The sequence below is a fragment of the Tachysurus vachellii genome, chromosome 7, assembly GCF_030014155.1.
Source record: "Tachysurus vachellii isolate PV-2020 chromosome 7, HZAU_Pvac_v1, whole genome shotgun sequence".
In the NCBI taxonomy this organism is placed as follows: domain Eukaryota; kingdom Metazoa; phylum Chordata; class Actinopteri; order Siluriformes; family Bagridae; genus Tachysurus; species Tachysurus vachellii.
In genome coordinates this window covers 15514015-15541053 of record NC_083466.1, presented here as the reverse complement: position 1 = coordinate 15541053, position 27039 = coordinate 15514015, and the positions used below count along the sequence as shown (strand labels likewise).

At 40.5% G+C, this 27039-nt stretch overlaps 1 protein-coding gene across 3 annotated transcripts in view; it reads right to left on the bottom strand.

Moving 5' to 3' along the window:
• The window catches only part of rbpjb (recombination signal binding protein for immunoglobulin kappa J region b), a 40817-nt gene that overhangs the window by 6072 nt on the left and 7706 nt on the right, over positions 1–27039 (bottom strand). For 2 of the 3 annotated variants that reach the window (XM_060874642.1, XM_060874643.1), the window contains exons 2-6: positions 11708–11746; positions 3978–4073; positions 2010–2175; positions 1138–1312; positions 197–334 (exon numbers count right to left, since the gene is read on the bottom strand). In XM_060874642.1, the coding sequence (XP_060730625.1) occupies positions 197–334; positions 1138–1312; positions 2010–2175; positions 3978–4073; positions 11708–11746 (614 nt within the window). Of the gene's footprint in view, positions 1–196; positions 335–1137; positions 1313–2009; positions 2176–3977; positions 4074–11707; positions 11747–11831; positions 11851–27039 lie in introns of all 3 variants that reach the window. The other variant, XM_060874644.1, reaches the window with a different exon arrangement.

The following is a 27039-nucleotide window of genomic DNA, read 5'->3' as shown; positions in this document are numbered from 1 at the left end:
AAAATGTAAGTCGCTCTGGATAAGGGGTCTGCTAAATGCTTTAAATGTCAATTTCTGCAGTCAATCTCTCTTTGTTTCTGTACTTTTATTACAACACTGTAAAACGATCCTTCACACAGGAATATGAAGTCAGATACACCATCAAGAAGTAGTTTAAGAGTAATGTGATCATAATACGTGTGTGTGCGAGACTTACAGAGGTGAATATAGAAGGCTCCCCACTGTTGTGAGCTGGCATGAAAGTTCCCGCCCTCCACATGGAGGTAGCGTGTACTGACTGTCTGAGACCGCAGTCTGTTAAACAGAGCCACTTTCGTTCCAGACGCTATGCACACTACACACACACAAAGGAAGAGAGAGAGAGAGAGTAAAAGAGAAGCAGAAAAAAAGCATGGAAGTCATAAAATGTTAGCTAGGCATTTTTAGACTTCATCAAATATTTACAGAGTTTAGGAGCCAGAGGGCCAACTATAAAATGGAGCTCTATTTGGCAGGTAGAGGAAGGAGCACCACAGCAAACAACACACTGCTCAGAGTTTGACGTTGGGATCAGGTTAAGTGTGTTTATGAAGCATTAGGGCAAAAATGTTGGCTCTGGCTCCCCTCAGTGGAGAAGGGTGACTTTAACTTCCATCAAAGCAAGTCTCCAACTCTTTGTAGCAAACTATGCACTGAAGATTGGCTGAGGTTGAACGTTTTTTTAAATTCTGCTTCATTCATCTTCAAATGACACTTTATTTTGATCCGGGATTGCAGGGGGTCATAGAAAAACTAGACGAGAGGCAGAAATAAACCTAGAAGGGACGCCGGTCCATCTCAGGGCACCATTTCCACACATACACATCTACATTTAATTCTGAGTAGCTAATTCAGTGTACTGGTATGTATTTGGTGGGAAACCAGAAAACCGGTTGGAAAACCAAGGAGAACTGTACCAGTACACAGAGCACAGGGCCAAACCCAGGAGTCTGAGACTGTAGAGAAACTACACTTTTTCTTTTTTTTTTGTCATGTGTTATCATTTCCTTGTTGTGTCAAGGGACAAGCAAGAAAAAAAAAATCTTTACACATCCATCACTAAGAAAGCAACAAGCAGTGTGTGAGTGTGTAGCTGTTGTTGTTTTTTTTAACACTCACAGTCAGCATTCTTGAGCGACTGCTTCTTTTTGGAAGGCTTAGAGATGACCTTGATGCGCTTGCTGAGGAAGACGCCGATGTTGGCGCTGTTGCCGTACAGCATGCGTACGGACAACATGAAGTGCTTGCGCTTGTCTGAGTCTGAGATGTACAACGTTTTGGCTGTGCAGTAATTCTGCAGAGGGGTAAAGAGAGAAAGCAGGGGGTTAGAGATATACTGTATAAAATACATAGTAGCAAAATAAATACAACACCTTAAAGATGTGTGATAAAATGTCATATTACATTACAACTGCACCGAAGATGCTTTTAGTATTGTGTGAAATGTAAAGCCCTTGAGGAGTAATGCCTGCTACAAAATCTGCTTAGTGACAGAACTTATTTCTATTTAAACAACCAAAAATATCCTGGCTTGCACGGGCCATTAGAAATGCCTTTGAGGAACACCATCATCAGCCTCAAACTACTCCAGTGCATTTAATCCCCAATGTTATCCACCTCATCTGTAGAGCATGTATGATTAGCACAAACAAGAACTTATTTGTCAGGAATATAATGGAAAAACCAATGACTTGAATTTCACCCTTCAGTCTAACGGCAGGCATTGAGGAAGTCAAGAAATGTTTGTGTATGTATGTTTCTGTAGAAAGTGGCCATGAATTCTTCTTCAGGCTTGACTGCCAAACGGTTTGTTAAGATTTCTGAATTTTTGGGTTTATGCGTTATGTCTGTATGTTTATCCATCATTTGGTTTATTCCAAATTCTTTACTAATTTAAACAGTAAGTCTTTGGCACCGTTATCTCAGGCCCTGACTTTAGCACTTCTGGGGAATATTCAGCTGTATCATTTGTGGTAGGATGTGTATTGTACCTTCCCCTCCAGGTTGAGTTGCTGCATCTCCTGGTCACTGTTCCCAATGCCGATGAAGGCGCATGGCTGAGACTCCTGCTCCGAGCAGCCGTCTCTCTCCATCTGTTCCCTCTTTTTCTTCCAGCCGCAGCCCATTAGATACACACAAGGAGGAGGACAAAAGAACCTATAGAAACACACAGAATCTCATCACAAATCGTATTTTGGCTTCAAAAAGGTATTTTATGATTGGTGTAACATCTCCAGTAGATGGCAGCACACACCCTGATATCCTGTTTACATGCTCGCATCGGATACAACACAAACTGTATGACTAGAATGATACACAGATACACAGCTTGAAAGAGAACCGGAAGAATCTGCAAGAACTGTGTGATATAATTATGACAACATGGTCCAGAATCTCAATGGTGTGTTTCTTACATCTGGTGGAATTTATGCCATGAAGAACTGAGTTTTTTTTTTTTTTCGTTTTTTTTTATGAGCAGAGGGAGGTCTAACCCAGTATTAGTGTAGCGTTCCTGATAAATTGTTGCATGAGTAGAAGAAGCCTTTATTTTGTCCCATATACATTACAGCACAGTGAAATTCTTTCTTCACATATCCCCTTGGAGGTTGGGGCCAGAGCACAGGGTCAGCCATGATACAGCGTCGCTAGAGCAGAGAAGGTTAAGGGCCTTGCTCAGGGGCCCAACAGTGGCAGCTTTGTAGCGCTGTGGCTTGAACCCTGATCCTCAAATCAACAACCCAGAGCCTTAACCAGTTAAGCCATCACTGAACCTAAAATTAGATTATATCCATGTTAGGATATAAGACAAACAATAGCTCAAAGCTTAAACAATGTGAATTGATATTTTGTGATTAAATTTGTGTGTGGGTGAGACACAAAAAAAAATGGTACTGATCAGGAAGAAGGAGGAAATGAGACTAAGATGAGAATAAGACTGCAGAGTGTAAATCTAAATAAACCCCCACAACCCTTTAGTCAATATGAAACTGTCCTTATACACAAAAGAAAGAAGAGACAAACAAATCATCAATGAGTCATAACAGTGTCTGGGTCAAGGACAGAGGAGTGCTCTTATTGATTGCAGACACTTTTTTCTTTTATTGGTGAAAAAGGCATTACTAGTCTAGCACAGTCGTGTAAGTTCCTCCTAAAGGGTGTTGGTGTCTGCTTTCACATCCTGCTAACGCGTCACACTCAAGACACTCATGATGCCGACTGTGCAGGTTTAAAACCCGACTACAAACCGAGTTTCGTACATTTTCAAAACACGCTTCATTTAGAAAAACAGAAAAAGAAATAAAAAATCTAATGATGGTGCTCTAGTACACTTGAGCTTCCCTTATCTATTTCCATGGTTCTTCTGTAGGCTAACTATTCCTGTCATGCACAGGGTCAAAAGTTTAAATAAAAGTAAAAGTGAAATAACTAAAGTAAAGCCGATTCGTACAGACTTTCAACAAATATTCTGTAAGTTCTCCGGTCATGGTCAATCCCTTGGCATTTAACTGATATACAGTAATGGATAACGGGTTCGCGGCAGGTTTAAGAGTTAGGTCCGGCTTCTTTCTGTTTTCTCCTTCTCTCAGCTGTTTCTCGGTCTGGCAGAGAATTCTGGATTAACAGTCAGGCACTTCTGGTGTGATCACAAGGGAAGCTCTCCCAGCCAAGAGAAGCGAGCCAGGATCTAACCACGACAGGAGCTCCCTAGACACTGACTCTTCTTCACTAGGCTCAATCTGTCCAACCTTTCTGTCTTTTATATTCTCCTCTATGTTTCCTCGCTCCGATTTCTCGACTCCGCTCACTTCCTGCTGCCTTCTTTTACCCTTTCTCTAAAATTCACTGTGCATGAAGAAAAACCTCATTTCTTCCAGTGATTCGTATGGGAGACGGGGAGTGAGAGGCCAAACAGAATCAGTCACACCTTTTATGAGCTGGCGCAGTTGTAGGTGTGTTACCTTTTTTCATTGCCATAGGATTTCTGTGCAACTTTAGCATGGAGGATCAGAACAGTTTGGTCTCCTCGCTCCTTCAGATAGTTTCTCATCGCTTCTCTAGAGAGAGAGAGAGAGAGAAAGAAACAGGGTCAGATCAAATGCATTTTTTTTTCATGAAAAATCAAACAACATTAAATCCTGTGGTCCAGAGCAGTGAGTGCTCAATGTTTGCTAACGGATAAAAAGGTAAATCCGTTGCAACTTATTAAATGAAAAGTCCACCCTAAAAAAAAAAAGGGGGGGGGGGGGACTGAAAAAACTAAACAATTATAACATTACAGCATCATTATAACATACATCCATGACGCCACTGAAGATGATGTTAACTTTGTTCTGTTTAAAAGGTAAGTGAGTCAGGGCAGGTTTTTCCAGGCAGTTCGACTTTCCATCTTTCACTAAGTGACGTTTATATTTATAAGCTGAAATTCCAGCTGTTGTTACATTTGATGGAATTGTAAGTTATTACATGCTGACTTTCAACAATTTACATTAAGTATTTGCTGTAAAAAAAAAAAATAAGAAGAATAATAATAAATGCTCACTGCTTCTAAATAAACCATAACAATCAACTTATTGTTTAAAAAAAAAAAAAACTTCTGTTGCAATTACCAGCATTCATGACGTGTCATGTTCCGTTTGTTGTTCTGGGACTGTATGTGTATATTTAAAGAGAAAAGCATGCAGAAAGGTCGCATGTGCTTTATAGCCCAAACCTCAAGAGCTTGACTGGAAACACAAGCCCAACTTTGATTAGCCAATTCTCTGGTGAGCACAAATATGTGTTGCTTGCTGAGAGCATACGAGCAACATGGCCAAAAACCTCAACCTCCACAGCTAGGGGGTCTTTATGAAAGAGGGGAAAAAATGTGTGTGCACATGTTTGAGGGGGGTAATGAAGAGGGCAAAAGGACAAATGAAAGTTGCTCTGTGTGTGTGTGCATGTGTGTGTGTGTGTGTGTGTGTGTGTGTGTGTGTGTGTGTGTGTGTGTGTGTGTGTGTGTGTGTGTGTGTGTGTGTGTGTGTGTGTGTGGAAAGAACAGGGGAAACACAAAGAAGGAAAGACTGGAAAAACAAGTAAAATATCAAACCTCATAACTGAAGAATTCTGATTTCCAATTACTTCCACTAGCCAACACCAAAACAGTCCTGTACAAGCGCACTTACAGTATAATCTCCTGTAATGTGGTGCCTCAGGCTATATACATACAAAGTATTTTACAAAATGCTCTACACTATACTATCTCTGCTTCAAATGGAATGATATTGAACACGTGTGTGTTTTATATATATATATATATATATATATATATATATATATATATATATATATATATATATATATATATATATATATAAATAAAAGAAAAACTATGCACAGTTTAATGTGTTATTAGCACAGATGTTAGTGACACCTGACACGCCAGAGTGCCCGAAGAGACACAGACTCAGAAACGTGGAATAGTGGGGGAAGGACACAGACACACAGACACACACCCTCCACACGCTGAAATTCGACAGTGCTTTGTTATGGAAAGCATGGGGGCCCCTGAGGTGTGTGTGTGTGTGTGTGTGTGTGTGTGTGCGAGAGAGAGAGAGAGAGAGAGAGAGAGATAGAGAGAGAGAGGAAAGAGATTTAGGGGGTGAGATGGAGAGGTGGAGGATCACAACAGTAACCCTTACTGGACCAGCCTAGGGTGATAACCAATACCCCCCCCCCCCCCCCAACCACCACCACCACCACCACCACCACCACAAAAAAAAAAAAAAAAACTCTGCCTACACAATTCATCTCCACTCACACAGCAGTCTGATGAGCTCATCTCCAACCCATCACTCGTCTTCCAAGCACTCTCAGACAAAACAATCTCCTGTTTCAAATGGTCTTGGAGTTTGATGTAGAAAAACACCACAGCTCTGAAATATAAACTGTGTTATTTATATAACACAATTTTCGCACTCCTTTAAATGAGCCATAACTTGTGCTCTAATGGAGCGAATCGTGAACCCTGAGGAGCGCCACACTGCCTGGTGGGAAGAACGGTTCTGACCGATTCCCCAAGTCAAACGATGTTGTCATCCTGCTGCAACCCAAGTCATATGATATCTTTGATACGTTGTATGACCCTGTCCCGTGTGCATGAGCGGTGCGGGGGCGAGAGAGCAAGAGAAAAATGACGCTTATTGCTTGCACATTAAAAAAAAGGTTTAAGGCTGGTTTAATGCTCTGAACTGTTTGTCGTGGATCAGCAGGCAGCCCATATCACCAAGTAAGCTGATAACCAGACATAAAGCTCACATCTACATGTTAGCAGCTCAGCTCAGTTAGAAGGACAGCAGATCAAACCAATCTGTATATTTTGCTGAGGGTTGGTGGCACAACACCATGCAGGTGCATTGTGGGTAAATCTAATCGACACATCTCTACAGTTGTTTCATTAGGTTTGAAATACGTTCTACCCATAAGTCACCTGTTTCCCCACAAAATACATGCAAAGGACAAGACAATATATTAACCTGGAGTGTAGGTGAGTAAATGCCAGATATTTCCAATGTATAATAATGACACAGGTCCTGACACACACCCCATCTCAACACATGACCAAATAATTCCTTGTCGATGTGTGATTTTTGTGTAACGGCAAAATCAGGGTGAAAACTGTAGCACAAACCCATCTTAAGTGAAACGTTATTTATAACCCTGTAAAATTCAGAGCAACAGAAGAGGCCAAAGTCATAGCCATCACACGTTCAATCCACTGTTACAAGCACAAGGAACTTGTATTTGAATTACACGCTAGATCACATTTGTACTAGTTTAATACACTTTGTAAATCTATCACAAAGTACAGTAACTTTTTGGTTTCCTTGCCTGTAACCTGAGGCTTTTGTTTTTACACATTGCTACACTTTTGACTCAAAAACTGACCCATTAGTGAAACGTGAACTTGTCGCCTCTCTTTCAAGTTATTCCAGTTATACAAGCCAAAGCTTGGATTAAGTTAATCATTGTATCAGTGAGTAAAGGTTGCTTTATACAGACGACTAATATTGCCCAGCTGCATAATTGTTACACCATATGGTCATGGATCATGCCAAACCATGCTGCATGCAAGCCTCAGAAGCACTGGGCAGTTGTGGTGGTGTGCGAACGGATGCACCAGATCACCAAAGTCTGCACGGTTGCAGGGGCTGATGTGGTCATTATGGACGCTGTATCCTCTCATTAATCTTCCCATTAATTAGAGCTTTTGCACAATGCCACGTGGACTATTGCAAATGATGTATCGCTCCTTCGGTTCGGTTCTGTGGTTTTCCCCAGTGCATATGCACACACTGCTTGCACGCGAAGGGAAAGCCACGGCAGCACATGACTCTGTGCGCTGTAGACAAAAACCACATGCACTGGGCTCAGATAAGTGCTCCCTAACGGAATAGGGACACACGCCAACCTGCACCCACATACAAGAAAATGTTGGTAACTGGAACCATTATTTTCTATTTCTCCCAATTCAGTGAAGAATATACATTTTTAAAAGATGAAACCAACAAATAAGTACAATAAAAAAACAATTTGCAGAAAGAATAGCTGTAAAAGGGTCTTTGGTGAGTCATACGTCTTCAGAAAGGATATGACAGACACGGGCACTTCCACAGGAAGGCTCTGAGACGCACAAACCCTAAACACGCAACAGCACATGCAATCATTCAACCAGGGGAAAAACGTATGTTATAGTATATAATCCCGTCATGAAAAATGAGAACAAAAGAAATGTTCACGCTACTGACTCATCACCAAACTGTCATCCTGCACGCAAAACTCAGCAGTCACACAGAGTTAATCATGTCTTACTAATTATCACTGAGATGTGTGGCTGCAGGAAAATAATCAACCTCACACCTCTTTAGACCTCCTAGTCGTTGATCGGTTAATCGCACACGCTACATTTCTTTAACAGCGATTGGCCAACAATGTGCCTTTTGTATTCATTAAAGAACAACACACGTCTCTTTCTATCCATTTATAGATTCACTCAATATTGTGAAACATGTCAGTTCCTGGTATCGTTTTCATGATCTCAGTATTAAAAAGTTGTTCCCTCACAACTCTCTCGATGTTAAGAACACAAAACAAACACACAATGTTATGGTACAGACAACCGCAAGCCTTTATCCTGAAGATTCTCTCATGTCAGTAAACCAATAGCTACACTTTTACCTCAGACTGTTATAATACAATGACAAGGTGACATTTCACCATATCAACGATTACACCCATTTCTTTTTTACGTGAAGGTCTCGTCATACAGATTATTACAGAAACAATAACATATCAGAACGAGTGCATCGATATAAACCCGGTATCTGCTGGAACTCCTGCCATAGCCACAGTTACAGAAAATGAATCGACTTTCTGACCTATTCGAATTGAACAGTCAGTGGGCTGCGGTATAAGCTGAAGATAATTGAGGAAACTAGATTTTTTTTTTTTTTGTCGATTATCAACATAGAACTGAAATTGTGAAAACACACAAGTAAACTACACACAAGCGCCGTAACATACTGTCTATTTAAATGAGGACTTCTTATTAATTCAATACTATTCAAGCAGAACTAATACTGGTGACCTTTGATAGTAATATACTGTGGAAAGCTAATCTGGATAAAATTCAGAGGAAATAACCACAAAGTGAAATCTGAGGGGAAATCCTTAATGGCTATGTAATGGTCATATAGTGTACATAGGGTGTAGTAGCCATCCTGTTTTACCCTTTGTAAGACATAAATGGTATTCAGGTTACAATATATACAAGATCAGACAAAAAGGTGTCGTCTTAGTCGCGGCAACCTTGTGTTATTCTAGCTGAAAACCATAAATTAATCCGCACACAGAAACATGGGGGCCGGAGTGGTTTGCACCTCCGGGGCTCGGGGTTCAATTCCAGCCTCCGTCCTGTGTGCTTGAGGGTTTCTTCCAGGTACTCCGGTTTCTTCTAGCAGTCCAATAACGTGAGGCTGATCTCTAAAAAGTCCAAAGTGTGTGCAAATATTTCCTTTAATGGAATGGCATCCTGTCTAGAGTGTCCCCCACGAGTCCCCTGGGATAGACTCCAGGTTTAATGAGATCAGGTTAAATAAGCCCAAGTTCCAGGTTCCCTGCCATGCTGTGTAGGATGAGCAGCACAGAAAATGGGTGGAATGGAAAATCCACACACACCGAGTTGTACTTCATGAGCAATTGACACAAATGGTTCAGATGTACAGTATGTCTTCATCGGTGTGTACTTTTTTAATTAAAGATTTCACAAGTAAAAAGCAAAAACACCTAGAGCTAAAAACATTGCTTTGTTCCATTAATCATGTATAACTGCAAAGCCAAAGACAAAACACAGGCATAATTAAACTGCGTTCTCCAACCTTCTCGATCCATGCATATTCCACCTCATCGAGGTTAGATAAGGCGATAATTCAAGATCAATACTTCAGTAATTTATACATGAATCAGTTTGTGCACCAACAGGGTTATTAAAAGGTAATCAGTACGGTACCAGCACTGTTACATTTTAACAGTGATTTTAAATCCTTGTGCCTGGAAGAGCAGCCAAGATGGTAGCTGAGTGGAGAGATTTTTTTCTATAAGGACTTTGAGATCAGAGTTAGGGTGATGGCAAGACTTCACCTGACTACAGTCTACACCCTTGCACAGACACATAGAGCAACAGACAAATACAAAAGTCCTCGTCTGCGGAGCTGCCGTGATATTTGGTGCATCTGATTCGCACACAGTCAGATAGGAGATGTAGATCTGATGGGTTCAGGATCCTGCTTTGTTGTATCTCTTCTGTGTACAAATATAAACGAATCTACAAAAGATCGATATAAGAACTATCCAATGTGTTCTGAATAAAGAGAGCACCCGCATACAGGAAGAGCTCTTTGTACATGCACAAACACGGAGACACGTGATCACACCCATGCAGCACAATCGTTTCAGGTTCCTTTTTAAACGCGTGAACTATGAGGATTTCAAGATCAAAACGTTCAAACGATTGATATTCAATTCCATTTATTCGTAAAGCCTTTTAACAACTGACATTGTCTCAAAGCAGCTTTAGAATAGTATAGAAACAGAATATTTACATTGCTAGTTATCTCTAACCTATCATCTATCCCTAATGAGCAAGATAGAGGTGACGATGGCAATGAAAAACTCCCTGAGATGATATGAGGAAGAAACCTTGAGAGGAACCAGACTCAAGAGAACTCATCCTTATTTGGGTGATAAGAGTAAATAATGTAAATGTGAGTAATGTCCTTTCTACAATGGTTTATTGTCAAGTGGAATTGTGCAACCAAGAGCTCCTGAGAAAATAATAGTTCACTGTCATTTCTGAGTTAATTACAAACCCAACACTAATTCCTTCCTGCCAGAGTCTTCAAATGATCGCTGATGACTGATAAATATGTGGTAACTTGGTCAGTATTTATTCAATAGAACATAGCTTTTCACTTCTGCGGTCATGGTTAGTGGCCATGTTGCTTGTTTCTGTTACCAACTACTAGGTTTTCCCCCTGTAGCTCCAGGGTGCATGATGAGACCTGTTAGAGTAAATGAATAATTCCTTTGAAAGGTTTCATTTGTTAGGCAAAATACAGCAAACCATCTGTTCTTTGCTTGTTGTTTGCTTGCAAACTCAACAGTTATGTCTACTCTTGAAAGAAAAGAAGAAAAAAAAAACACTACACAAATATGGCAGACTGAGAAACAGCTTTTATCTGCAATAAAAACCTTGAGTCGCACAGAATCCCTATAGGAAAGTAATTAGGACGAAGCCTGCACACGGTGTCTGGTGTCCTTCAGCCGCTAAGTGAACTTATTGAGAAGTAATTATGAAGAAGAAACACTATGAACTCTGCCTCTGCTTCTTCAAGCGGGTATTTTGAGCTCGGTCACACTTTGAGTCAGCTGCTGACTATCCAACCTGCTCTCATTTCCTCTTCCCTTCTTTTTTACACCATTATTCTCCATTTCGGGGTGACAAAGTGGTGCAGCTGGTAGCGTTGCCACATCACAGCTCCCTAGTTTCTGGTCAGATCTTAAACTCCGGTTCTTGCCATGTGGAGTGCCGCATGTTCTCTCTGGGACAGTTTGGGTTTCTTCTGAGTTCTCTGGTTTCTTCCCGCCTCCCAAAAAAACATGTCAATAGGTGGACTGCATGCGTTGATTTACCCCTGTATGTGAATGAGTGCGATTTTGTGTGTATCCTGTGATGGACTGTGATCTGCAAGTGGTTCTTGCTTAACCTGTCATTTCCTCTGTGAAGAAAAAATGAAAAACGAGTCCTGCACTAGCTAAACATGGGCCTTTAGACAAAAGCACTTTTATTTTCTGACTCTGACATAAACTCTGACGACGTGACCGCAGCATGGACGTCGTAATCACAACTAGCCACTGATCCACAAGTTACTTGTTTTTTTTTTTTAGAGGAACTAAACTCCACAAAAACAAGTCAACTGCACTGCGCCGGACACCTTGAAAGCTTCACGGCTCACGCAGACCTGTAACATTTCAGGGGTCATTAGGCCTTCCTGAGTGCACTTACTGTTTAATATGTGCACTGAGGTTTTGAAAGGTTAGCCAGACTGCTTGCTCTGCGTTTGTGTGTTTTATCGGATAGCGTTGGTTAGCTTACCTTGTCAGGCGCTGTGGTTGAGGGCGCTCCCCGAGCTTCCTGTAACGAGAGGACATGAGACACATAAAACTGATACCTAAACCACAAAATAAACACAAACAATTTACAATTGTTAGCAAAGTACCTGTGAAACCACTTGAGTCCTGAAGCACATTTACACACAGTACAAATAAATGTTTTTTTTCTTACACAGATCACACAGTCCTTATTGTGAGTAGAAAACACACTCAGACACACGTGCTACAGCTGTTATGGCGACCTTGGGACCATTTGGTCATGTGACTATGTATAAACACTAACAGGTGGCTCCGACTGCTCAATCCTCTCATTACTCTTCCACGGACAGCAGCACTGCCAAGCAACCATCCACATAAAGCAATCTGTGAGCCAAGCACATCACGCCATACCTCACATCCCACTACGTCCAGTACTTTGTTTTGCGTTTCTACTCATCACCCATGCGATCATAAAATATGATGTACGTTTGTTACTTAGACAACAGGCAGCATCTACGTGCCAGACTTTTTCCGACCAGTCGGAATCGATCGGTCTTTTTCCAATCGTATTTCTTATTTCTAAAGTATGAACAAATCTCATTAGAGATGGGAAGTGTGACAATATAGTGCTGTGACCATAATATGCTCACTGGCACAGTCATGCAATGATCTAAATCAGCCATTCATGTGGCAGCAGCTCAGAGCAATAAATCCTGCAGATACAGCTCAAACGCTTCAGGTAATGTTTACATCATACTCCAGAATGGGAAGAATGTGATCTCACTGACTAGTGAGCAGCACTTCTGTGGGCAGAAAAACAAAGCCTTGTTGTTGACCTAGGTCAGAGGAGCATGGTGTAATCCAAGAGGAAACTTATGGTAATTCAAATAACCAGTCTTTACAACTGCGATAAGGAGAAACGCATGGATGAACGCATTACACCTTGAAGTGGAAGGGTTACAACAGTGAAAGACACACATTGAGTTCTTATCCTTTCAGCCAAGATCAGCTGTCAGAGGCTACAGTGAGCACTGAAACTGAACTGCTCGAGAATGGAGGAAAAGAAAGAAAATGACCTGGTTTCATTGTGTGAACAAAACCATTAAGATGATTCAATTGAATAGTAAGATGTACGCTAATAATACCAATTAAATAAGTGACTGATTTAACCAGTTGTACATTCAAACAGTGCTTGTTAACTCAACTAATGAGGAGCAGCCACGGAAAACCCCAGATGACGTTTCATATGTCAGTCTTTGGCCCAGATATACCTGGGGTTTCTTTCATTTAACCAGATGACTCTTGAAACCACAGATCATCAAAGCAAAATGATTTGTAGGAAATGCTGCTGTAATTTTAAGTCATATTGCAAACAGCCCACTCACAACATCATCTGTTTGAAGAGATGCATAGACGGCAGGATGTAGCTCAAAGTGCTCGATGCCACAGACGCCGTCCGATCGGCTGAAGCGGAGTTATGTTATAGCCGCTGCTGATGTAATCATTATAATTATATTACAGTCTATTTCACTTGAAATGTAAAATAATGATGGTGTGAATATTTTTTCATTCTATCGTTCTGTTACTAGGGTAAAGTGTGTACAGTACTGTAGCGCTATCTATAACTACTAATTCAGATAACTCTATGTTGTTCTGTTGGATTATTATGGCCTGAAATCTGGTCCCACTATTTGTACTCGGTGCAGTCGCATTTTACGAAGCCCTTATAATGCCTCGTTGTGTTTTGTATATAATTCCACCATGTTCTACATTGTGAACGTCTGCTACTTTCTCCAATTTGAACATGTAATGCTGGTTATAATAATCAGTTCTGATAGTAAAACTGGAAGTTGGTCCGGTGATGACTAACTGACAGCAGCCTTGACTCCTGAGAGGTTGTGACTGGAAGACAGGTGGAGACTCTGGTGGATTTTAAATAGAAGAGAGGAGAAAGAAATCAATGGCTGAATCTTCCTGGCCTGCAGGGACTCAGACAGACAGTCTGAGGGTCATGATGAGAAGTCGTAAAAGAGAGACGGACAAAGGCACTGGAGTAGGAGGGAGGATCGGGCATGCGTGGAGGAGAATAGAAGCGAGATAAGAGAGTGGGGGGAAAAAAGAGGCAATTAAAGAAGAAAAAAGGAGAGGGGAATGAAGCTAGACTGAGAGCAAAGAGCTACACAGAGGAAGACTGTGTGTGTGTGTGTGTGTGTGTGTGTGTGTGTGTGTTTGTGTGAGTGAGAGAGAGAGAGAGTGTGTGCGCATGCGCTCGCAAGAGAGAAATGAAGGACAATGTGTGTTAGATGGTGTGTAAGTAGAATAATTATAGAGCTAGAGATCAATACGGTTCCCACAGTGAAACACTGACGTTTGAGTGGATAATGGATTCCAGCCTGCTCCAGACAAACGCTGATGCCCACATTCAGCCCTCCAAATTGTAACACAGACAAAACAAAACCAATACGAAGCCATGCACACATGTCCAAACACATGTAAATGTACAAGTCATGTATATATAGGAGACAGATTAAAAACCCATAAGAACAAGCAGCATTGTCAGAATCCATGGAGCTGAATCAATTACAGAGAACATGGGTTGGGAACAAAGTTATAGAACAGTCAGAACAGAACCTTTGCACAAACATATCAAGAAAACAAGTGTTCTTGTGCAGGGATAAAATGCAGGTGAATGCTAACAAAAAACAAAACAAAACAATAAATCACACTCATCGAGTTACCGCATTATAACTGAATGACAAATACAGACTGTGGGTCTAATGACAGTAATAAACACATTAACTTCACTTCTGACATTGGTTCCTTCCATTAAGGTGGTGGTGTCTCAAATGGTTAAGGCTCTGGTTTGACATCCACTATGGGATGCTCCAGTAAAGTAAGACTAAGAAATCGACAGTGTTCAAAAAAAAGAAAGAAAGAAACTAAAAGCAGCAGAGAAAACCCTGTATCTTTTTTGAAGCTGATATTTAGAGCCCTAGATTAGATGAAAAAGCAGCACATGCATAGCAGAGAACAGATTCTTTTCGAAATGACTCACAGCAGACAGATATGAAGGCAGAGCAAAAAAAAAAAAAAAAAAACGCTTCATTCTTAAATGATCAGAATTTGATGATACCGTACGTCGACATCCGTCCTGCTGAAAAGCAAAAGTTCTCTTGATTAAGACGTGTGTGCTTGCTCTAAAATCCACCCCACAAGGATGTTAAAGTCATTAATGAGCTAAAATTGAATTGCTGCTGCGTGACAAGGTGTTAGGGTCTTATTAAATTGTGTTAGGAATAAGTGTGTGCTCGTTACCATGATGAGTGCCATAGTGCAGGAGCTTAACAAGAGGAAAAAAGTAAAAGGAGAAAAAAAAAAAAAGCCATTTCACCTTTTCCCTCTTCTTGTGCTTCTGGAGAAAAAGTTTGCTCGTATTGAAGCTATTTGGAGAAATTAGTTTTTTGGTTCATTTCAGCTTGCAAGGACAAAACAAGTCCTTCCCCCTCACTGGCTCACACACATGCTGATAAGAAAGTGTCTCAAAAAAAAATATATATATATACAAGAGTGCAAAGATGGCATCCGGGGCCATTTCCTGTTAGCTCAGTGAGATCATATGCTGGAGCTTTCTGTCTGTCTCCTCTCAACCACGACTGTCCTGCAGGAAACAGCAACTTAATGCTTAACACACATATCAGGGAGAAAGCAGCCGGCACATGGAGTTCCTAAAGCTCTGGCGTCTCAGGAGAGAACACCAGAGAGAATTCAGTCACACTCTCTCGACACAAAGGCCACGGCAGTAATGAATGTAACTGCAAGGAAAGTTGAGAGGGAAAGAGGGGAGTAAAGGAAAAACAAAACATAAGGCTAGATGAATGGCAGCTGGCGACGTTTCCCCCGGTGAACACTTACGAGAGGAGCTCAATAGAGGAAAGGGAAGTTCTGTCGGAATCGTGTGTTAATCTGTTTTTCTGCACATTATCCATTTTTGCTTCCTTCCCTCCGGTCCTACTTTATCCCACAGCGCCAAGAAGTAAAAGTCCCAGTCACATAGTCGTCTGCTCGATCGGAGAGGACGTAATAAATATTTAATATCTTGTTTTTAGGTGAGTTCTGTGACTGTTTTTGTAGTGTGTGTATGAGTTTATATATTTATTATTGAGTTGTTATGGTTCTAAGATTTGACTGGTCACCTGAACCGCTAAATGATAGCTGACGAGTTCTATCAATTATAATACATAAACAGAGTAGAAAGTACAAAGTTCAGGAAAAAAAATAACGAATAGCCAAAATATTATTCTACACCTTTGAAGAATTTTTATGTTCATGATGCTTAATTTTTTTTAGCCAGTTAAATGGTTCCTTGGCTTTAGGTTAATGAGCTTCCCTTCAGCATCCACAATGAGCGTATATGTTTTAGATTGAGTTAGATGTACACATTTGGCAAAGTTTCTTAGAAAATAAGCGTGTACACACTTATAAGCACACACACAGGGAGAAAAACCGTTTCCAACTGTGTCAAACTCTTGTTGACGTAACCTATATCCACTCCCGCTGGCGGTAAGAGGATATATAACCCTGAGGTCATTATACCAACATGAGCTTTAGTGTCATTATGGGTGTTGACGAGCTAAGTGTCTATATTAAGTGATAACAGGGGCTTCCCTCTCCCTTTTCCAAAAGGAAGTGAGCGTGATGTAATGCTAGCACAAGCCGAACCTCTGGCAGGATGAGCATTTCCTATATCAGCACAGAGATCACATCATGCCATAAATCAGCAGAATCTCAGCACAATAACGTGACTTGGACCTTACAGAGCTGAATAATATCAATAATACAAATCAGCCTTGTGGAAAAAACTGTAAAAGGATGACGTGATCCCACTTCAAACTCTATACTCTCCCAAAAGCTTCTTAAATAACGGAGTCTTGACTTATTTGCTATAGTGCTCGGTGCTATTCGAGATGTTCTTAGTGAGTTTGTGGGTAAAACACGTCAAAGCGGATTGAAACATATAAACTGCCCTGTAGCCATGCACAGGGCAGACACGTTTACATTACATCACATAACATTGCACACACGTTTATATATTACATAGAAATACATTGGGATACCCCTTATAATGAAAGAGCCATGCCAGACAGACCCAAGCCAGTTACAATCACGGTAACATCAAAATCACAGCAAAATGGAGTCAACAGTCTTATAAGAGGCTCCGAGAAATACTACGTTTGATCAAAAAAGTGAAATAATGATTACTGTTGATGGCAAAACGTAACAGGGGACGCAGACTGAAAGCCGATGCCAAAGGATGTTTGTTTGGTAAGATCTCCAGGAGAAGGTGTGTTTGCAAATATGAGCTGATGTAAGAAATCAACAGTGATGAGGTGAGAAATGCTGCCTTTACAATTCTGGATGAAATCTGTACAGAATCCACACATTACTGCTGATCATTTCACAGCTGAGATGCAGTTATTAAGATTTTCACTCGTAACGTTGCAAAAAATTAAAGGCCTGCTATACTCAGAAAACACTGATCTGTTCTTTACTGCCTTTGAATCTAAACACCAAAAAGAGGGAACTGAAAAAACTTGACACCTGAAATTTGCAAGAAGAGGAATTTTTAAAACTCTGCGCACGCACGACAAACACACACAGAAACACAGACAAACACGCACAGAGACACAGACACACGCACAGAGACACAGACACACGCACAGAGACACAGACACACGCACAGAGACACAAACACACGCACAGAGACACAAACACACGCACAGAGACACAGACACACGCACAGAGACACAAACACACACACAGAGACACAAACACACACACAGAGACACAGACACACACGCACAGAGACACAGACACACACGCACAGAGACACAAACACACACACAGAGACACAAACACACACACAGAGACACAGACACACACGCACAGAGACACAAACACACACACGCACAGAGACACAAACACACACACACAAAGAGACACAAACACACACACACAGAGACACAAACACACACACACACAGACACAAACCCAAATGCACAGAGACGCAGACACACGCACAGAGACACAGACACACACAGAGAAACAGACACACGCAGAGACACGGCAGGGACACATGCAGAGACAAGCGCAGAGACCAACAGAGACAAGCGCTGAGACACGCTCTGAGACACACACAGACACGTGCAGAGACACAAACAGACAAGTGTAGAGAAACACAAAAACATGCAGAGAGAAACAGAGACGCACAGAGACACACAGAAACACACGCAGAGACACGCATAGACACGCAGACACACGCAGAGACAAACACAAAAACATGCAGAGACACATACAGACACGCGCAGAGAGCCGCGCAGACACGCGCAGAGACACATACAGACAAGGACACACAAAAACACGGACACACACAGAGACATGGAAAAACACAGTCACAGACACACACTATACATAAAGCTACGCATCAAGCTCGAGGTTCATGTTTTAACACTGGTACTTTGACACCACACTGAGACACATGCTTCTGAGAAACGCTAAAGCAGCAGGATCAAGTAAAGAATGTTGACCGTGTTATCAAGTAAACTGATCTAACCTGGCATTCACACTCGTTTTGTCTGCTCCATCACTCCTCACAATAGCCTGTGGAAGTGTATGATTACATTTTAGACACACTTACTGCAATGATTCCAAAGCCAAGATTCAATACGGGAAAAAAAACGGTTTTGTTTTTCTCCAAAATAAGAATCTCTCATTACTCTCTACACAGAGATTTGCGATACATTCACATTTATAGTGGAGAGAAATATTTTGGAAGGTAATTACAATTTGTTTTTGTTTTTTTTAATAATCTAATTCAAAAAGAGAGCTTGCTTTTTTTACCACCACCTCAGGTCTCAATTCTCACGTCCTGCTTTCACCCGTGAAGACAAACAGTGGTGCTCTTCAATCAAAAACACACACACACAAAATGGACATGAAGGAAAACATCTGCACTCTCTCATGCACATTTACTCATCTTTCATCATCACTATTGCACACAAGTCTGTTGCAGCTTGCCCTGGGATTTAAATCAGCAGCATTATCAGAGACAGAGTGGATTTAAAGTAGGTATAGTGTTTCAGGGCCTCAGGGGATTGTCCTTACTACTTACACAACTGTCATTACCACTACTGCGTGATGCGAGTTTGTAGTGTGAGGCTTGAAGAAAATATGGCTGATGTGTGTGTGTGTGTGTGTGTGTCTTTAGTGTGAAAGTGTGAATCACACTGTGGTGGTGGGCAGTAAATTAGAAGCATATCCTGCCTGTCAGGTGCCTGCAGGCAGAAAGATAAATTTCTAAGAGCTAACCGCTGTGACTACATTTTCAGTGCTGGCTCATTGAGAAATACCATCTTCCTGATATCACTTGGCGATACGAGCTCAGCCTGCCACCAGAAGCAGTTTGGCACGTCAACAGCATGGTGTCGGCTCAAGGTACGTACTGTCCGCCAAAATTTCACCAGTTGCCTGGTTAAACACCACAAAACACTGGTAACGAAGGATATTGAGTAACATGGAGCACAAGTCTAATGTCTGACTAAATACCTGTCTATAAGTCACTGCAATCATTAGTTTGTGGCATAAAAGTGTATCACATAAGATAACAAGTAGGATAAGATAAAATAAGATAACATCGCATAAGATAAAAAATTTTCCAGTAACATCTGGAATTTTTGCTTTTTTTTTTTTTATACAAGAAAATACAAGAAAAAATCCACTCAAATAAAAAGCTAATCTATGTGCCTTTGTTCCAACAACAACAAAAAACCTTATGAAACCTTATGAGTTGGTCGTTGACTTACAAAAATCAAGCAATGTATATAAAAACAAACACACAAACACACAGTTAAAAATACCATTAAGGAAAATGAGTGTCACAAAAGGCAGGTGGTGAAATTGGGTGGGGTGGCGGTGGTGTGATCAAGTTGCAGAATCAACTGTTAAATGCTACTATCATAACTGTGCACGGTTAAATGCAGAACCTGAACTTCACCAAGCATCATTACAATTACAATTGGCATTGTTTTCTGCGGTTGGATTAGACCAGAATCGGTCATGTACGCCATCAGTATGTTTCCATCACCAATTTGACTGCAGAGAGGGGAAAAATAACCCATATGCTCTGAAAACTAGGGAAGATGTTCAGTGATGTTTAGTGGCTGGAATCTGGAAGGCATTTAAAACACTGCTCTTGAAGTTTGAAGACAGTTTGGAGGTCCACTACAAATAACAATTGAACATAACATGATAGTTTGTTCAGAGATTTTATTGTGTTGTTTGTTTGGTTGTTTGGAGATTACCAAGTATAAGCAAAGCCCAAGTCGTTCCTTTAGGCCTTTACTCTGTAACAATACTTTTTTTTTAAATAATAAATAATACTGCTCAATTACTAAAAAAAAAAAAAAGAAGAAGAAAAAAAAGCATTGTTAACCAGCCATTGTTTTTAAAACAAAAGCATGTTTTAAGTTACTTTATTATTCAATAATTCAAAAAGTACAATAGACCAATTCCTTGTAACTCATGTGGTGAAACCTTGCAGGAAAGAGACTGGATGTGTGCCAGCACTGTGCCACTGTGCCAACACGGTCAAGGAGCCAACAGTGTCACTGCTGAGGGTGAGCCGCGCCATACACGCATGCCCCCATTCAACTTTCTCCAAAGACATCTGAATGACACAAAAAAGGGACAAACATGATCTGAAGATTTGAGCATGTAAGAGGGAAATGAGACATAATTAGGGTAAACTTGTGCCATGAACTGAATGACTAAGCCAAAGGGCACCATATGTTTTTCCTGGGCTTAGCACATGCTCATGTGTACACAAATTTTAGGAACAGACTTAGCTCGTTTGAATTTGGATGAATTCAGCCAGGACAATTTAGCCCCTTTTCCACCAAAAAGAACCGGGTGCTGGTTCAGAGCTAGCACTGGTGCTGGTTCAAAGTTGGTTCCACTGGCGAACCTTCTAAGAACCGGTTTGCCTTTCCACCGGCTAGAGAGCCATCACAGAGCCGAGTCTGACGTCACTGTATACGTGTCACGTGTCCCAGCAACGTTAGCGCAGCAGCGGCAAACACAAACAAATCAACGATGGCGGATGTTGCTTTACTGTTAATGCTCATGGTTTTGTGAACCTACATTGGCATCCAAACGTAGTACCAATCCAACGTGTACGTGCAGCTCCATGTAATCTGTATAAACGGAGGTTGTAATCGAGAAAGTACATAACGTTATTTTATCATTAACACAGAAAAAAGTTTAGCCTTAGCATGTAGCTTCCTACTATCATGTGTGCTGATAATGTATCATATCGCGGTAAAGTAAAAGTGTATTAAACATTAGTATACTTAAGGTACATTATCAAATGCGCTAACAGTAGCCCCGCCCACAGCCCTGACACAAGCAGTTCTTAAGTTTAGACCAGAAGCGTTTTGGTGCTACTTAAGAACCGCTTTTCCTGGTTCAGAGCCGGTGCTTTGGCTGTCGAAAAAGAAAGAACTGGTTCCAAATTAGGCTCTGGCTCCGAACCAGCACTCAAACTGCCTCGGTGGAAAAGGGGCATTTGTGACACACATGTGGCCTTCATAGAAATACAGGTCGACTACAGCTTGTCTTTACAGCTGAGCATTGCAAAAGTAACAATACTATCATCTACAACTGCATTCGAATTCAAAATGCACCTGAAATCAAAACTGATGTTTCATAGCTTTTTGTACCTGTTCCTTAGTTAATGTGAAAGGAATTATTCACATTTTATAGTTATAGTGATTTCCGAGTAAGGAAAATACTGATCTAGTCCTGTCATTGTCCGTCTAAATTAATAATATGCTCTTCCCCTGAAAGCAGGTCTTTCTCTACAGTAGCAGCTCATTTACACCAAACATGGTTCGTGAGTATGCTTTTGGCTGTGCGTCCTCATCGCACACTCATTTCTTTCCAACTATCCCTTGGGTAAGAAACTAATCCTTGTTTGAAAAAAATTTTATTCATTTCAAACAGGGAAGTAACAGTTGGTTAAGGTGGTTAATGTAAATGGTTAGAGCTGGTTGGGGTAGGTTAGCTGAAGTGCTCAGGACACAGTGGTGAGCAATCCCTCCACAGTTGAAAAATTCGCTCCTGTCCTCCATATTTATCTGGTTTGCTAACGTACAGTAAAGTTTATTCAGATTTGTCAGAGGTGTGGTGTTATTGATTGTCAAGCACTTCAGTGAGTCATCATCCCGACTTCCTGTTTTTGAAGAATGGCTTTCAAGCCATTTCACTGGGACCTGAAGCAAGCAAAGCAATTTTAAGGACAATTCATTTCGCTGCCTTCGTTTCAAACCGTACCACACCCTCAAGGAAGAAGGAGACGTAAAAGTGCCCTATTTTGGGGAGCAAAGGGATTACTGACAGGAGACACTAATTTCTGCCTTTAAATACCCTGACTAATGACACAAGGGTGGAGCGGATTGGAAAGGCAATGGCTCGGCACGGCACGGCTGGTTCTGTTTTGGCCCGGACATACTGGGTCGCCTGAGGCTAGGCACATATGGTTGATCCCACAGCACCAGCTCCTTGTTGTCAAGAGGACATTTTAATGACAGGGAAGAGTCAAAGAAAACTCTCTCTCTTTCTCTCTCTCTCCCTCCCTCCCTCTACTTCCAACATCAAGCAGGGCCCATAGATGTTCCATATGGGTCTTTCTGGAGAGCCGTTTTGTTGCTGGCTGCTTGCCTAAAACAATCATGCACACACACACACACACACACACACACACACGTGCAAACACACACAAACAAACAAACAAACACAAACATACCCCACGTGTACACTTTCAGAATGTTCTAGACGCTAGATGAACTAGGAAACACTTCTTTAGATGACTGGCAGAATTTTTACTAGTTTGCTGTGTGCTCCAATTAAAAAATAACACTTTTATCCTACTGGATTCGAAACTGTCAACAGACTGGATTCAGTTCAGCTGGCCACCGTGTGAAAACATCTTCCTTCGGGTATGAGACTGGAAGAAAACTGTACCAAATTTTGCATCACCATCTTTAACCTTAATTATTGCTTTTTTTTTTTTTTTATTCTTAGTCAGACAAAGTTCAAAAGACAGAGTGAAGAAAAAAAATCCTAGGGCTCTTTTGATTATTGAATTAGATTTTTAATCAACAACAAATACAAGATTCACTACGGGGAAAAAAATCTAATAAAGCGCAAGTGTGGATCAGTTATTAGGAAATATGTGAAAAAAAAATGCTGCACAAATCAGGTAGTAATTTGCACACAAGTTCATAGTTGCCAGATTGGATAATGTGTTTTCAGGAAGCACTGATATGTAACCGATAAATCGACATATTTTCGTTATTAAACAGTTATTAAAAGTTATTAACACAATTCCAGTCACCAGCTTCCTCACTAAATATCCAGAATCAATGCAAGACAGCAAAACCAGCAGTGCTTTAGCCAACATTTCTAATTCACAGTACGGTATTACAATGAAGTGTTATGTTCTGCATTAAATCACAAAATAAATAAATAAATAAATCTGCACCACTTTCTGGTCATAACTCAACATTTTATTCTTTCCCCAAACCCTCTTCAGCCACCAGTTATTTTAGAGTTTTAATAGTTACATTTTATCGTTCTCTCTATTATTATTGTGCATTTTTATGATATACGGCTTTCATTTTTTCTCGGTATACATATCATCGTGCTTTTATTTTCTCTGCCTTATTGGAATAACAGACAGCTCTTTCAGTGGAGAAAAATTTCTGTAGCATGTTGCAAATCCTAATCTGGACCTCAATCCTGACCCGCAGAAACTGGAACTGGAACTGTACTAGCATGAGAGAAAGGTGCTGCTGAATTACACACTCCTAATGAAAGCTTTAAGAGTTTCTAACAGAGAGAAATCAAGTGAACACGATCCTTGTCAAAGAGAATGGGACTGTAAACGTTTGTAGCCCTGGGTGATGACCCCTGGGCACTTCCATTCGTTGGTAAACAGATGACTCGTGTGCACTACAGCAATGTGTGTTGTGGGGTCCGGGGTCATTTAATGCGCCTGCTCAGATTTGCAACGGCTTCGTCGTGCCTTCTGTCTCACCACCGATAACACTCATCCCGATCACGCTACCCTGACATCATATTTCACGACCTTAGACTAAGATGCCATGGAATATGGCATCTCAGTCTTTATAAAAAATCTTTTTGAAGAAGAAGAAGAAGAAGAAGAAGAAGAAGAAGAAGAAGAAGAAAGCAGTCGGCTATTTTAAAAAGTCTCCTCTGACCTTTAGCTCACTTGTGCTCTGTAGCAGGGGAAAAGAAATGGTGGAGTAAATGTGAGAGACAGAAGGTGTTAGTGATACACTGTGTTGCATCCTCACTTTCCATCTGCTTACTACGTGCTGCTGCAAATGTGGAAAATACAGACACTCAGTTCCTTGCTCTTGATCACCTTTATGCTTGATAGCGTGCTTTACTCTCGATTCTGTGTACCGATATGAGAAGAGATGCCGTGAGGGGAGAGCCCTGTCTCTCCTTCACTTTGATGTTCCTTAACTGCTTTAATACATGACGCAGACCAGATATGTGCCCCAAAATCAGTCCTGTTTTCACAGAACCACTTTTTCATCTGCAGCTCAACTAACAGTGCATCCCAGTTCACCTACTTACACTACATACAAATCTGTACCCTTTTTGTGAAGAATACTAACATGACATGTAACGGAAAAAACACTTCCACTGTAAACAAGCTCCTTGTTGCATTTCAGCTTTTCTTCATACTTTACTTCATTTATAATATATTATTTCTCTCACCATTCCCTTGATGAATGTTTCACGGTTCATTTACATGCGGCAAAGCAAAGCGTCTTAAAACTCCTCCTTCGCTCGCTTCATGAATATTAGCTGAAAATGGATGCACGGACGTTTCAACACTTTAGACTACTAGACTACTAGACCTTGCGGATACCTTGAGGATAATCGTTTCATCATATGCCATCTTGGATAGATAGTAGGCTTTCATTACAAATATGAGGTCTGAAAATAGCTACTTAAAATGAAGATAGTGTTCACACCAGTCACTGCACTACGAAGTAGCCTGTAGAGGTTCCTGCTATTGGTTGCCATAGAAATACCGTCGCTCACATCACCAGAAACTTAAACTGAAGGATCTTCGGTCACGTCGTCACTGCGGGTTGCTGTACGTGTGAATGTAGCATAAGGATGAAAATTAGAAGTGTTGCTAGGAATCTGTCAGATCCTAGCTCTTCATTTACATGATAAACCGAACCAATCAAGATATTAATGTGCAACTGACACCGTGCTTCCTTAAAGCCAATAATGCTTGAAATAAAAACTCCCAGGCGCTTAAGTCCGTAACTGACGGTGGAAATCACCTTACAGCATTTGTTAGACAGCGTTATCAAGAGTGACAGTTATTTTATTTTATTAAAAAAGTGCGTTTGAGGGATATCTGCTGAACTAGCTTTTGTATTGTGTTTATTACATTATATTGATATTTATAACAGGTGACGTGAACTAAAAAGTGGTTTATCCAAACCACACAACTTAATAACTAAAACCTAATAGCAATTTTATTAAAAACATGTTTATACATCACTGTACACACTCGAATAAAGAGCCAAATATCAGAATAGATGGATTGTGCTCTTTATGATCTCTCTACTGTAAATCTGAACTCAGGGGTCTTTGTCATTTTTATTTATTTTTTGAAACAGTTAATTAGGTCCCTGGTGGCAAAACGTTTAAGAACCTCTTCTCCAGTCTGAGGTAAAAAAATAAGTCTCCTGAGTTCAGTGGAGTGGAGGAAAAAAAAAACTAGTCTGACCTTTTGAGACACCGGAATAAGAAACTGAAGTAACACTGATAAAATATAAGATTAGACTTTTTTTGTGCCTTTTTTATGATAACCACGTTCTGTGAAGCATTACGAAAGACCTGAGCTTATGATGCCTCTGAGGACATGATCAACCACTTTAAACTCTTCATGACACCAGACTGACACTTGAATATTTATTCCTCAAATAGCTGTGGGAGAGCAATGTGCAATCTTCAACAAGATTTCTCTTCACACAAATGATAGCTTGTTCTGGCTGGATATGCTCTGAAAAAGAAAAAAAAGAAAAGAAAAGCAAGACATATAGGAATAAGAAAGAAAGAAAGAAAGAAAGAAAGAAAGAAAGAAAGAAAGAAAGAAAGAAAGAAAGAAAGACATATAGGAATAAGAAAGAAAGAAAGAAAGAAAGAAAGAAAGAAAGAAAGAAAGAAAGAAAGAAAGAAAGAAAGAAAGACAGGAATTAGAAAGAAAGAAGGAAAGAAAGAAAGAAAGAAAGAAAGAAAGAAAGAAAGAAAGAAAGAAAGGAATTAGAAAGAAAGAAAGAAAGAAAGAAAGAAAGAAAGAAAGAAAGAAAGAAAGAAAGAAAGAAAGAAAGACATATAGGAATAAGAAAGAAAGAAAGAAAGAAAGAAAGAAAGAAAGAAAGAAAGAAAGAAAGACAGGAATTAGAAAGAAAGAAAGAAAGAAAGAAAGAAAGAAAGAAAGAAAGACAGGAATTAGAAAGAAAGAAAGAAAGAGAAAGAAAGAAAGAAAGAAAGAAAGAAAGAAAGAAAGAAAGAAAGAAAGACAGGAATTAGAAAGAAAGAAAGAAGGAAAGAAAGAAAGAAAGATTACACACAACTTGAAGCTAAACAAATTACAGGATCCAATAAACACGTCTTATATGTAATAATGCACCTAGTTGACGGTTAATCCAAAATGTATAACAGAACAGTGCATTGTGGGACATGTAGCAGTTTTTTGTTTGGTGTTGTAATGAGCATCCTATAAGACGTGTCACTAGAGTTAGTTTTTTTTTCTCTCCCTCAGCACATTAAAGCGAGTCAGACTGTCACAGCACAAAATGAAATGTCACTGTTTCCAGTTTCTAGGCAAACTTGTATAAACAGCTATGCAGAAGAAAACCCCTTTACATCCTTCAGCAGCAGAAAGTATTCGCCGTCACTCAGTCACTCCGCAGCACCGAGGCCTTTGTCTTCAGCCAACACAAACAACTCATCAGCGAGAGCCGTTTGCTGTCCCACACAATCACACAATGAGCGTGTCTCCGCTCGGCTTTCTGCTGCAACCAGACTCGCTCCGCTTGTGAAGCCCTCGTGTACGTTTGTGGCTTTTCTAATGGCCAAATAATCCTGCATCAAAAACACTGATCACAACTAATAAAGTAGGACTCGATTAGGATGTTAATTGTGTAATGAGCTGTGTACGGT